Source organism: Archocentrus centrarchus, chromosome 7, assembly GCF_007364275.1.
Source record: "Archocentrus centrarchus isolate MPI-CPG fArcCen1 chromosome 7, fArcCen1, whole genome shotgun sequence".
Lineage (NCBI taxonomy): Eukaryota > Metazoa > Chordata > Actinopteri > Cichliformes > Cichlidae > Archocentrus > Archocentrus centrarchus.
The window spans coordinates 22558024-22571657 of record NC_044352.1 but is presented as its reverse complement, the minus strand read 5'-3'; the positions used below and the strand labels follow the sequence as shown (position 1 = coordinate 22571657).

Below are 13634 nucleotides of genomic sequence, written 5' to 3'. Positions count from 1 at the left end.
TCAAATCACAGCAGGAATGTTTTCAGAAGCTCACATAAAGGAGAGGACAAACAGGCACGACTTGTTCTGCTAATGCACATTTTGCACTTTTATTGTTGCCTCATTCACTAAACAGTTCAATGGTGCAAGATTACCATACACAGAATTAGGATATCTGCATGACACATCTATGCTATACAGCGAATGGATTATAATTATTACAAATACAGTAAACATATTTACATTTTAGTTCAAGCTCCATACAACACAGATATTTACAAAATAAGTATGAAAATGAAACCGGTTCTGACAAATAATGTACAGCGTTAATGTCTTTTTGTCGTTTTCCTTTTCTTTTGGTGAACAAATCCGAAAGGGAGCGCGGTCAACTGATATTAACTGTCAGAGGGGAAGGTGGAAAATTTCATGGCTAAGTTTTGTTTGAAAGGCATCAACGGAAAAAAAAAAAAAGTCGGTGTGAAGAAAGACACAAACAATAAGCGTAATGTCGTTTTAGGTGTCAAAAGCTACTTTGTATTACATCCCTGATATTAGAAAAAATAAAAACGAGTTAAATACACCTTTATTTTGATAGAACTCAGATGGACGCCTAGCATGAGCAGTGAGTAAATATTCTCCAAAACAAAAAGCAGACTTCTAATTCACTCAAACCACTTTCTAATAAAGAGGAAGCACTAATGTAACTCACCTCCTCAGACGAGGTGCGGGGGGTTACATTTTAGGTCTCTTTTTCCATTTTTTTTTTTTCTCTCTCTTACATTCAACCCTCCCCCAGTTCACACTAGAACAGGCGGCCACACCATCATTTGGTTTAATATGAGTGGAACAACTAAACCGCACAGACTTTATTTGATCAGTTAGTTGAACCTTTTATTAATATGTGCAAAGAGCTGCAAACTAATATATACATTGCAAACAATAAATACACAATCCAAAATAAAACACCTCTGCAAATGAAGTGAAAATGTTTGCTCTGGCAGCGCTTCCTATCAGTATGTATATGAGGTACATTGCACTTTGAGATTGGTTCTGTGCATAGGTGCATCTATGATGTGCTGCTCGACAGAAAATATTTGCTCCGAGGTCGACGATCCAGCACGTTTTTGTTCCGCTGACCATCAGGTTGGCTAACCTGAGGTCACCTCTGAGCTTTTTAGCCTTTACACTAGGAAACGGTGAAGATATGTCACCAATAATTTATGCTAAAACTTGTAACAAACAATTGGTACCTCTGCTCCTACACTTCATATGATACGGCAGGCACACTGCTGGTTGGCTGGCCAGAGTTTTTTTTTTTTTTTAATGCCTGTCTGTATTAACACATCTCGAGAAGCAGAGGCACCAAAAAAAAAAATGAATCCAGAGCCAAATGTAGCAGCTTTAGTGCAGCACACAGAGCAAATATTTTCATGGGGTAGTATCAGAAATAAAACCTTTTAATATGTAGTCCCTTTAATATCACTTCTTTCTTTCTAGTAAACCTTTTGAGAAACAGCTATCCAGTGTAGTCCTGATGTGTGCTCTTATCGCTTGTTCCTGATGCTCAAATATAATCCTGGACTCGACGTATGCAGATCTGCCTTTGTCTTGCTATAGATATGTGTTAATGTGCAAAAATAAGGTTAAACACCACAAAATTTTGGCTAAAAATTAAGAAATAAATGCCCTCTGTTACATTTCATAGAAACCTTCATTGTGGAATGATTAAAAGCATAAGAGAGGGGGGGACAAAATAAATAAATCAACAATGTTAAAAAATATATAGTAACACAATGAGTTAGATGATGTTTTGATTCAAGAATGCAAATAGAAAAATGAACACATGGTTCCCTGTGGTACTTCACTTCAGAGACTTCAGCCGACACCGGTGTGACAGTGGGGGGGGGGGGGGGGGGGGGGGGGGGGGGGGGGGTCACGGGACCGTATCGTAATCTGTCCTGCAGGCGATGTGAAAGCAGCTTTGCTGGCTAACTACTGGCGTCAAAGCAAAAACATTGCACCGTCATTCTTTTTCTTCACGTCCTCCTACCCATTTCACTGTGTTCTGTTTTTGTCTCTGTCGTCACAAGAGTGTAAAGTTAACATGAAATAACAGTGAACGTCGAGGCCATCTGAGGCTCAGCGAGTCAGCGTAAGCCCGAAGAGCGAAGAGGAATGTCTTAAATGAGGGTTAACTACCGCCCTGATCCCAGAACAGACTGTATGTACAAATGAATATCTCCCTCTAGTCTGTTTTCATTCCCCTAGTCCTCCTCCTCATCTCCTTGTAACCCTGTTTTTTTTTTTTCCCTTGGGATGAAACAGCAAAAGGACAGCGGCACGGACCGATTCCTGCAGGAGGAATCGGTTGTTGCGTTTTTACTGCTGAGATATGAAAGGATCCTCGTATGTTTTTGCTTGTTTTTCTCTAGTTAGTGTGCAGCTTGGATGTTAACACAAATACATGAGCGTTTTACTCACTAAGTGACACTATCGGGGGGTTGGAGTCGGTGTATGCACACAGATTGAGGAGGATCTAAGCATCATGTGGATGACGGTGGAAAACCGGCACTGCCCTCGAGTCAAATTTCTTCCCATTTTAAGTTTTTGTTTTAGAGACCGTTCAGCCTGATGCAAATCTCATCTTAAGAAGAAAAAACCCTATAATTCTATTAGCAGCAATAGTTTAGGTAGCAGAGCATAAACTAACTCACTTGGAGAGATCCTTAGATTTTTCCTTCATGGTTTCAACTGCAAGTTGGCTGATATGGTTCAATTTGTTTTTTCTTAAACTGAGTAAGCCTGGTCTTCTCCTGAGGACTGCTGCAGGTATCATGCAAGCATGTTAATAATAATAATAATTAAAAAAAAAAAAGAATAAAACTCATTTCTGGAGACAAATAACACTCAGACTTTTTTTTTGTACAGATGATTGGCAAACAGAAAGTTTCTGAAGAGTCGTGCACACACAAGTAGACTACTACAACATGCTACTTAGTTAGGGAGTTTGGGAATGACGACAAAGCGGAAACAGAATTAGACCCAAACATTGTCAGAAAAACGAAAACACAAAAAGCTGAGGGGGTGGAAGGAGGGAGGAGGAATAGAGAGGAGGACAGCTAAGTTGGCAGCGGGGTTGCTGGAAGGAAGTGGGGAGGCAAAAGTTCTCTGGAACTTAAAAGTTTTAGTCGCATGAAAAGAGACTTAAGCCACAAGTCTACTTACAAGAGAAAACCGTCAAGAATCACAATGATTAATAAGTGTTAACACTTGGTATTTTCAAAGGCTTTTGAGAAAGGATGGAAGCGGTGGTTTCCGCTCCGCCCGCTCAGTTCTTCATCAGGCCGCTGCGCCGCCTCGCCAGCTTAGATCTGCGGGGACAGTTTTACGTCGCGATGAGAAGGGAATGTTTTTGAAGGGTGCAGAAGCGTCACGTGAAGCGTGAGTGTGTGCGTACCTTATCGTTCCTGCTAGCAGAGGATTAAAAGCGTACAGCCAGTCGTTCATGTCTTTCTCGTTGTTGGCCTGCAGGAGGATGCCTCGGTGTTTTGTGCACACTGCAAATGTGTTGGGAGTCTGAAAAGAAAACATCAGACCTCATTCCTGCTGCTCTTTCTTTGGGTTTCGAGAAAACTTTTAAAATCGGTCAGTTCACTCCAAACTCTAATTTCTATAGTTTTCCTAGAGTGCCTCTTATCCATCAAGATTTATTTTTCTTATTGTTGAAGACCTTAGTTGAACAGATGCCTGCCTTCCCATCAGTATAATACAACTAAATCCTCGTGGTGCTTAAACTACCACAAACAATCCATTTTCTACTGAACTGCATCTACCTGCGCTTGTGCTTGAGGCAGCGAGAAAGGATATAAACACTGACGGTGTCCCCGTCAGCTGATCTATAACAAGAACTACCTGCAGCTTCTTTTGGTTAGTGGGATTTGCCATTTAGTGTCTGATGTGAGTGTCATTGTTAAAGGGCACAGAATAAAAGCACAGCAAGAGTAGAAAAGCACTATATAAATTCCAGTCTATATACAGGGTTCTAGCCGGCAGTAGCAGAACTATCGGAACTGTTCACAATCACCACAATTTTCTAGCGTGCGCGGCTATTAGCCCCCACCCCCGGGTCTCGTGTCTGCGCCGATTAACCTGATGCAGCGTTTTCTCCAACCAACCTGAAGCCCTACCTTGAGCATGGCCTGCTGGTCTTCGCTGTATTCCACCTGTGCCGTGGAGAGGTTGAGGACGCCTCGCTCCACTGGGTCCTTGTCACTGTTGTAGATGAAGACGTAGGGCCGGCGAACAACCACAAAGTGCTTCACCCATGAGTTAGAGCGAGGCTCCATGAAGCTTAGGAAACCCTTCTTGGACACAACAGATCTGAGACAAACACACAAAACAACAATAACAGATCTTTTTTTTTTTTTGCTTGATTTTCTGAGGAAGAAGCAGATTTGGTTTACTTCCAGCTGAAATCACTCAGGTTCAGAAATTTCAATCAATTCACATAATTTCTGCTTGAATCAGAGAACAAGACTATTTATGCAAAGTTGGTCTGTGAGACACGTGCCATCGCGACAATGTTTGGACTAACATGGCATTACTCACCCTGGCCGCATTTCTTCAATATCAGGCACCAAGTTGAGGAACTCATTCTTTCCAGCCCGTGCTAGGTAAGAGGTCTCCAGAGTGGGAACCATTGGGAAGTTTTCATAGTCTGAGCAGGAGGGACTGGAGGCACGAGAGCTGTTTTCTGGGGTCCTTTGACACAAATTACATCAAGTTAGAATCAAAGAGATAATGTGTCGACAACCTTTTAGAGATAGAGGTCGATGCTCAGAAAAAAAGTTTTACTTCTGGTCCATGGAGCCACAGCGGGAGTCCGACAGAGAGGGGCAGGTAGAGGAGGGGGTGAGGGTGGCACTGCTGAAGCTTGTCACTGACGGATCACGTCCGATTGGTGAGATGTCAGAGAGCTGGAGTGAAACAATAGAGTGAGCTAGAAGTTCTAATCACTTCCTGATGTCACACAAAGGTCATTTTTTTGGTATAATTTCTCACCTTGCAGTCACTGATACTGTTGACAAGCTGGTTGTATTCACTATTGAAGGTGTGTGTCAGAAGGCGCAGGCACTACAACACAATAACAACAACAAGACTGATCAGCTCACAGCAGAGGAGGGGCAGCAGCGAGAACGCGTACTAACCCAAAGTTTCTCTCACCTTGGTGGCCAGCTCCTTCTCACGATCCACCAGGCTCTCGATGTCGGTGGAATCGTAGCCGCTGCTCTCGCTCGGCGTGATGGCGCTTTCAAAGGTGGTGTTGGAGATCTGCGAGGAGATAGAGGTAGAGGTGGACAGAGTGCCGGAGCTCATGCTGGGGGACAGCGACTCGCTCAGGGACTTGGTGGTGGGAGCTGTTCCAACTGGAGCCGCCTCTCCCAGCTTCTCCCTCAGCGCGAGAAGGTGACGGGTCTTTTCCACCTGGATGAACAACAGGGGGAAGGGTTAGTCATGTGAAGTTTGTAGTCTATGAGGAAAAAAATCGAAAACTTCATAAAGTTTCTTTTTTAGACATTAAACAAGGAGAAAAAACAAGAGTAACAAATTATGAAAAGGTTTGGAAGGTCAAAAAAGGTAAAAAACTATAATAATTATTAAATTGTATAATAAGTTTAAAAAAAAATAAATAAATAAAGGTCCCACCTCCTGCAGCTGCTCCATTTTCTCTAGCTCCCATTGGTGCTCCAGGATGAGGCTGTCTCCTCTGGGCCTCCAGCCAGCCAGGTTCTCCTCTCCACGCACATAAGCCACCGACGTGTCCAGGACCTTTCTCCTTCTCCTCTGCATCCCTGCTCAGGACACGAGCACCCTCATTAGGATGAGGCTCTCAGAAGTTTTATGATAAAACAGGTGTTTTAAACATTTTTCCAGGCTGCTCACCTGGGCTTCCGGTGTCAGACATCTTACACAAACTCAGCTCGTAGATCCCCGTGACTCGGTTGCTGTAACGAAGCAGAAGAAATTGTGTACAAGGAAACTCGGTGACACGGCAGCAATCCTGTTGATGCATTAAAATATGGTGCAGATATCTTTAATTGTGAAACAGAAAAGGCCGCAGTAAAGAAGGCTGAAGATTTACCAGTCAGGAGTTTTGGAGTATCCACTCCCGAAGAGGTTCCTGAGAGAACGGGGTGGGGAGATCTTGGCGTCTCGCGAGTAAAAGACCATGCAGATGTCTTTGGTGATAATGGCAGGCTGGATGCAATGGTCCAGCTGTAGAGAGGAGATACAGGATGTGTGTTAGCCACGACGACGTCAAGAGACTTGAAAACCAACTGAATGTAGGTACAACACAGCGGAGCAGTGGCTGACCTCCAGATATGCAGACAGGGTCATGTAGATCTTCTCTCCATAGGGAGTGACTCGATTGAGCAGGAGGGAGTTGTGCAGCGAGCTGTCCCACACTGCCTCAAAGCGATAGAAAGTCCTGAAAAAATCCAAGACGGATACAGAGAAAGTTAATTTGACAGCATTATCGTTTATGAAGTCCTACTTGGTGCTAACATTTGAGGGTCTTTGCGGCTACAGCAGTGTGTCATATTGTTTAAAAAAAAAAAAAAAGTGACGCGAGCACAACCCTGATATAACAGGAAGTGAACACAGTGACTGAGGTGGTGCTCACATTTATCCTTAGTCATGACAAGCTGTGAGGAATCACTCTGAGGTGAGACCTTAACAGATGGTCGGAGTGTTAGTGTCAGCTGACACAATCCAGGATGGTGATAAAAAGGAAATTAATTTACAATCATGTGAAAAAAGAAAATAAACCCTCGTTCAATTCTAAGGTTTTGTGTATAAGGGTGTAATAAACATCATCTGGTCCAGATTCTAAAATTATTAAATACAACCTCAGATGAACAATAACACATGACGTATTACACTGTCATTATTTATTTAACAAAAACCAAGCCAAAGCGCAGAAACAATAATATTATAACTAAGTAGATCCCGTGATTCAGTAGCTTGTAGAACAAACTTTAGAAGCAATAACTCGAGGGAATTGTTTTCTGTATGACGTGGTCAGTCTTTCACATCATTGTGGAGGAATTCTGGCCCACTTGTCTTTACAACATTACTTCAGTTCATTGAGGTTTGCAGGCAGCTGTTGATGCACAGCTCTGTTAAGGTCCCGCCACAGCATATCAATCAGGTTGAGGTCTGAACTCTGGGCCACTGCAGCACCTTAATTTATTTTCTTTCTCAGCCATTCTGTTGTAGATTTGTTGCTGTGCTTCGCATCACTGACCTGTTACATGATCTAATTTGTCCAACTTGGGACAAGTAGGACAGACGGCCTCACATTTGACTCCTCTGTATACTTTGGTATATAGAGGAGTTCATGGTCGACTCAATGACAGCAAGGTCCCCTCCACCCCTCCACCACTGTGCTGATGGCTGGTATGAGGTGTTTGTGCTGATATGCTGTGTTTGGTTTTCTCCAGATGTGGTGCTGTACATTATGGCTTAGGTTTTCAACTTTGCAAACCTAAGCCAAGTTGCCATGCTCTTTTTAGGGAGAAGAGGCTTTCTCCTGGCAACCCTTCCAAACAAGCCATACTTGTTCAGTCTTCTTCTAATTGTGAACATTTAACATGATAATTGAGGTCTGCAGTTTTTTTTTCTTCACATTTTCTCTTTGGCACTGCACGGTCTGACCTTGGGGTGAATTTGCAGGGATGTCTACTCCTGTGAAGACTGGCATCTGCCTCGAATATTTTCCACTTGTGAATAATCTTCCTCACTGTAGAATAATGGACTTCTTTGGAAATGGGCTTATAGTCTTTCCCAAACTGATGGGTGGCAACAATTGCTTATTTCCTCTGTGGCACTGTGTTAACACCCACATGAATGTTCCAGACCAGCAAACTGATAATAGTGATCAAGTACATTTGATTACCAGCACCTGGCTGCTACTTACTCTCTTAACTCCTTAGGTAAATAGTAAGGGTGTACTTAGGTTTTCACATGCTGCTTCTGAAGTCTGGCTTACTGTTTGTTGAATAAATAATTACATAGTATATTATGTTATGTGTTGTTTATCTGAGGTTGTATTTACCCAATTTTAAGAGCTGATAAGGACCAGATGATTTTTTTTTTATGTCCTCATACATAAAACTTTAGAACTGAAAGAGGCTGCACCTTGTTTTTCACATAACTGTATATGTTTAGAACATAGAGTGCATATGGATACAAATTAATGCCTTACAGCAGCAATGTAAAAACTACCACTATACAAGGTTACGCCGTTCCTGCTGTTAACACCAGGGGGCACTGTCGCCCACAGACAGCGCTCTGCTGGTGCTTCACTGGCCTCCAGTGTTACTGAGGTAAGACTCATACAGTGAAAAACAACTGAGAAGGAAAACATTGATCTGGAAACGTCTGAGTGTTACAGAGGATAAACATAGCACTGTGGTTCAAATCGGTGTCACACAATCACAAACAAAAACAAAAAAGGGGTTGCCTCAAAGATTGCCTTTACTAGTTTGGAGTTTAGGAGGATTTAATATAGACAGAAATAAAGACAAATCTTATGCAACACACAAGCACACAAACGGTGGAGAGCTTATTTCTATGAATCTATAGGACTAAAGAGAAGCATAAAGGTCTTTCAGTGAAGGAGCCTTATGTTCTCTGGTCATTGGTACCTATCAATATCCTTATCAATAGAAAGCCTGAGCACAATCATGAGTCCAGCCGCAGCAGGAGGAAGAGAGAACGCACAGGAAAAAAAAAAAAGAAAAAAAAAGAGAGAAGCACAGAGAGTCAGGCAAAAGAGACTATGAAGCAAAGTAACAGCAGAGAAAATGGAAAAGGTCATGCAATGACTCCGATGTAGCTTCAGAGAACATAAAGACAAGGATACATGCACAGATGTTAGCTGATAACGGTTCTATAAAGCATCAAAAATGGATTTAAAAGATTTTTTTTTTACATGACAGGAACTCAATCATGACAAAATTAAATATGTGCACGGTGGCTGTTTTTGAAAAAAGTGTTTCATTATAATAAAAGAAAATAATTCAAGCAAAATGGCAAACCCCCCCGCCCCCCCAAAGATCCATGAATGGACACAGTTTATACCTCAAATGCTGTGACTATTGTGTGTTTTTGATCACAGTCAAGCTAACTCAGCGTGGGAATTTCACCTACCTGTTGCTGTTGTGGGATGACTTGATGTTCTTGGCAGAAATGATGTTAAGGGACAGGACAGCATCTGCTGCGCTATCGTCCACTTCAGCCTTGTTCCTGATACGACCTGGTGAGACAGAGCCGCACAACACATGAGCACAATTATAAGAGCTTCTTGTGTTGGAACAGAAGTAAACTCAGCCGGCAGGCAGTTTGTCCACTAACGTCCGTCTTATCACAGTGTCCAGTGCCAACACAATCATCTTCCCTCGAGAGCCTCGTTGGGTTCAGAGGCAGCAGCTGAATGTCTAAAATGTGAAATGTAATTATTTGGTCCATCAGCTACAGCTGCAGCATAAACTGCTTAAAGTCAGAAGCAGCCTAAAACCAAACAGATCCATCTCTCCAGACTGGAAATATCTCAGAGAAAACTGAGTGGTGTGTTTTCAGTGTGCTCTCACAGTCAAATCCCATCAATGGTGCTGTGAATAAGAGAGGATTAATCCCATCTTCCTCTACCAAAAGCACAAACACACTATGAAACAGTGATTTTGTGTTTTGTTTTCTACAGCGCGGCAGTGCTATTAATCCCTGAAGGTAGACTGCTCACCTACAACCAGCTCACGAACATCCTTCCAGTGGAGCTCGCTGCCTTTCTCATGGATGAGGGTCACTGTGATCCTCCGCTGGATTCCCTGCAGCAAACATGACAGGAGGCTCAGGATCACAGTGAACACAGCCAGCGCAACATTACGCTTCCAAAAGTCTCTTAGAAAGAGCAGATTGTTTACTAGTTTCAAAAGAATATATTCAACTCTGGAAAATATCTTATGTCAATCTGTTTATAAAGGAAAGGGAGTGAACAGAAGGAGCAACCATTGTGTGAGTAATAACAAAACATGCAGATCATGCTGTACCTGGTGCAGCAGGTAGGTACCGTGGCAGGGCAGTCCTCCACTGTGATCCACGATGGCTGGGATGTACCTGTGCATGGAGGGAGGTCATACAACATCCCAACTTATATTCTTTATCAAGATTTCCAGAAAAATTAGTCTTGGCTGTACCTAACAGACCTTCTCAATACAACCCTGTTTAAATGTGTGCACTACTGAGTAATACTGCCTACAACATACTAACTTTCTTTTCATTTTTATGGTTTCTCTAAAGCTTGTGTGTATAAATATAAGAATCTAGACACTCACTCTCCAGTGGGCTCCAGCTCACTGATCTCAAACCAGACCAGCAGGTCATACTTGCTGACACACTGACCCAGGTTGGACTTCGTGATGGTGTTCAACTTGGTGGCTGGAACTGGCACACAGATGCATAGAAGCTCAATGTTATCAAGCTGGAATTTGTATGAATTTAAGAGCCGATGAATAAAAGTGAGGGATATTCACTGCACACTTTGGGTGACTAAATGGAGGATGGATATGTGACAAGAAAACACTGCTGACCCTGTATACCGAGCCACAGAGCTATATGAAATATTTTTAAAGGGCCAGTTAACACAGAAGACAGATACTAGAAACATACTGAAATGTTAGGAGGAGCTAAATCACAGATTACACCATCAGTGGCAGCACCCTGCTGTCCCACACATCAGGATTAAGGTCCTGTTGAAACAGGCTAATCTCTGAAGCTCACAGTTACATTCATCTGTGCTCAATATGATCGAAAAGACCATTGAAAACTGCTGCATTTACTCCATATATGCAGTGAATGCTATGTCAGTGATCCTCTATGATTATGATGAATTCTCCTTTTTATTATCTGGATGCAAATGCAGCAGATTTACCTGAAGGTGTCTGCTCAAACCACTTTCTAAGCGACAGGGGACGAATGGACTGAGCTAACTGCACCTGCAGCAGGTGCAGCACTCACAGCAACAGCAGAGCTTTACTGTGCTACTGCCTGCAATCACAGAGCACTACAAGAGCGAAGCACTACTCTAATCACTACAGCACAGATGCATCAAATGCCTGTCTCATTAGCTACAACAGAGTCCACTGTACCAACCATGGTGCTTGGGGACAGTTAGCACAGGGTCACTGGCCGCTGGGAGGAAGGGGAAGTGAGAGAGCTGGTCAGCCTCGTCCTCCAGACTGGCCAGGGCAGAGGAAGCCAGGGAGTTGGCGTGCTCGGACAGCGTGTCCAGCACTTTACCGTTCACATAGCCGCTCACGAGGTAGCGGATCAACTCTATCTTACGGGTATGGTCTGTGTGTGCAATATTGTATGAATGGTGAGAGAGATTGGGGGGAAAAAAAAGAAGAGGAAGGAGGATAGAGTTGGGTAAGAGGATTATATAAATTGTAGGGGAACGATTGAATGAGAGACAAAAAAATCCAAAGGAGGCGAGAAATGACAAGGAAAAAAGTGGAAGGACACGTGAGGCATGCTTATGCAATGACAGAGAACATAAAATTATTGTGAAATGATGGTGAAGAACATACTGTTGTTACAGTTTGTGGTGTAATGACAGAAATCCTCACCTGGTTTAGACAGAGGCATGGGAATAGGGTAGTATTTCCTTGACGGTGTTGGAGGACTGTTGAAATAATACAAATACATTATATATATATATACACAATAGAAAACTAGCCAACATGATCAGAATACAATTATTTACATTTCTAACAACATCTGCTATATGAAATATGAATTATCACTGCATGACTAAATCTGCTCTTTAAACCCCAACCTGATCACGTCCTGGCCGTGGAGATGCAGCGGGTGCTGCTGGTAGTGCCCGAACACTTCAAACACGATGGGTTTGCTCTTGATGTACTCAACAAAAGACTCTGTAACTTCGACAGAAATCTGCTCCAACAATGAAAAAAAGAATCGTCAAACTCAGTTAAAGTAAAATTGCTGAAGCACAGTTAGTGTGTGTGTCCAGGTGTGTGTGTGTGTGTGTGTGGACTCACATTCTGGACGTGGTAAAAGCCCAGCGGAGCTCCTTTGCCTGTGTTCTTCAGAGGCTCAGTGGAGAAAGCCTCATCATGACGGTGCAGGAAACTAAGGGGAGAAACATAAACGAGTGTCAGCAGGTCACATTCCTCTTATAGAAGATAACAAGCGACAGCTGAACGTCACCTTCCTTCCTTCTTCTCTGTGCATTATATTTAACGATGAAGCTAGATTGCTGAACTTGAATCAAATTACTTTTAAACCAACGCATTTTCCTCTAAAGGCCTTTATGCACCAGACACACAAAATTCGTGCAAATGTTTCGTGTGTTACAAAATATTTTTTGGACTCACCTGTTCTTAACGTGATTTCACAGGATGAATTTGCTGCATTTATTTTTTCAGATCAAGTTCGGTTTTTCCAGCTTTTTTCAGCTTGTGAACGAACAGACCTGACCAACCGGATCGATGCATTTGGCAACAAGTGCATTCATAGCTCAAAATGTGCACAGGTATACAATGGTATGGAAACAGTAAAATAATACCATTTTAATTCAGACACAGCTACACGCTGCGGGTCAATCGATTCCCTGAAATTATTTCTTTGCGGCCTCGGACGTGGTCCCAACAACAGTTCAGACTGCCTCACTGACATCCTGAATTATGTACGAAACCATGAAATTCTCTCTTCTGCTGCTTTCTCGTGAGAGTTGGATGAACCCAGAAACTCAGTTTCTTCCTTTTCTTGTTTAGAAACATCATCGCTTAACTTCTACTTCAATTTTTTCCACAGTGTGTTTTTTGGTATTCGCAAAAACAACACAATGCATTCAAGTTACACAACAAGTTTGTATCTGATAATGTAAAGGTGTGTAAAGGCCTTAACCCACGAAAAGCTGATTTTACTGCACTGCATTTTCGACTTAATGGTTCTAATTCAGTACCATCTTGAGCCACCCTTCATTTCTTTATGTTTTACTAGGAAAATGGAAAATAGGTGCAGACATGGGAACAGTGTGTTTTTGTGACAGGCTGCTGGTAACAAAGTGCCTAAAGGTGCAATTTAAAATTGGTTCTTTGTTAAGATGTCTGAACACATCAGTGTTAAGTGGCTTAAACAAACAAACAAATGAGTAAAAAAGCAGCCAATGTCCACAGAAAAACTTTGAAAGACCTTCAGAAAAACTGGAGAACTATTGCTAAAAAACTGACAACAAAATCTGGCTCCTTGGAGGCAAAACATGAAGAATGAGAGGTGGCTCAAGGGGTGACTTTGCACATTACCATACGTATGTATACAGAACATCTCTATCTTAACAGCTTTGACATCAAAGTGTAACAGACGCCTGACTCAGCTACCATGTTCGAGGATCGTGTACTCACTTGAATTGGCAGAAGATGTCGGCATACTCGGGCGGGATGCCGCTGGCCTGGAGCACAGTGACACGGAAGGTATAGACGCTTCCCACCTCCAGGTGGCTTCCCAGATCATCACTATGACCTAGCTTGCTTTCTGCGACATTACCCAGCTTGAGGTCTAAAGAAAGC

At 42.6% G+C, this 13634-nt stretch overlaps 1 protein-coding gene across 5 annotated transcripts in view; it reads right to left on the bottom strand.

The window, feature by feature from the left end:
• Nucleotides 1-1888: 1888 nt before the first annotated feature.
• The window catches only part of kif1b (kinesin family member 1B), a 58678-nt gene continuing 46932 nt past the window's right edge, over nt 1889-13634 (bottom strand). For 4 of the 5 annotated variants that reach the window (XM_030733232.1, XM_030733236.1, XM_030733233.1 and 1 more), the window contains 19 exons: nt 13470-13623; nt 12105-12195; nt 11879-11997; nt 11670-11725; nt 10377-10485; nt 10092-10158; nt 9785-9869; nt 9196-9301; nt 6355-6469; nt 6122-6255; nt 5923-5984; nt 5686-5831; nt 5203-5463; nt 5041-5112; nt 4834-4955; nt 4588-4740; nt 4167-4359; nt 3437-3555; nt 1889-3350 (listed from right to left, as the gene is read on the bottom strand). In XM_030733232.1, coding sequence (XP_030589092.1) covers nt 3308-3350; nt 3437-3555; nt 4167-4359; nt 4588-4740; nt 4834-4955; nt 5041-5112; nt 5203-5463; nt 5686-5831; nt 5923-5984; nt 6122-6255; nt 6355-6469; nt 9196-9301; nt 9785-9869; nt 10092-10158; nt 10377-10485; nt 11670-11725; nt 11879-11997; nt 12105-12195; nt 13470-13623 — 2207 coding nt within the window. In that variant the 3' untranslated portion in view covers nt 1889-3307. Of the gene's footprint in view, nt 3351-3436; nt 3556-4166; nt 4360-4587; nt 4741-4833; nt 4956-5040; nt 5113-5202; nt 5464-5685; nt 5832-5922; nt 5985-6121; nt 6256-6354; nt 6470-8690; nt 8718-9195; nt 9302-9784; nt 9870-10091; nt 10159-10376; nt 10486-11193; nt 11395-11669; nt 11726-11878; nt 11998-12104; nt 12196-13469; nt 13624-13634 lie in introns of all 5 variants that reach the window. The other variant, XM_030733231.1, reaches the window with a different exon arrangement.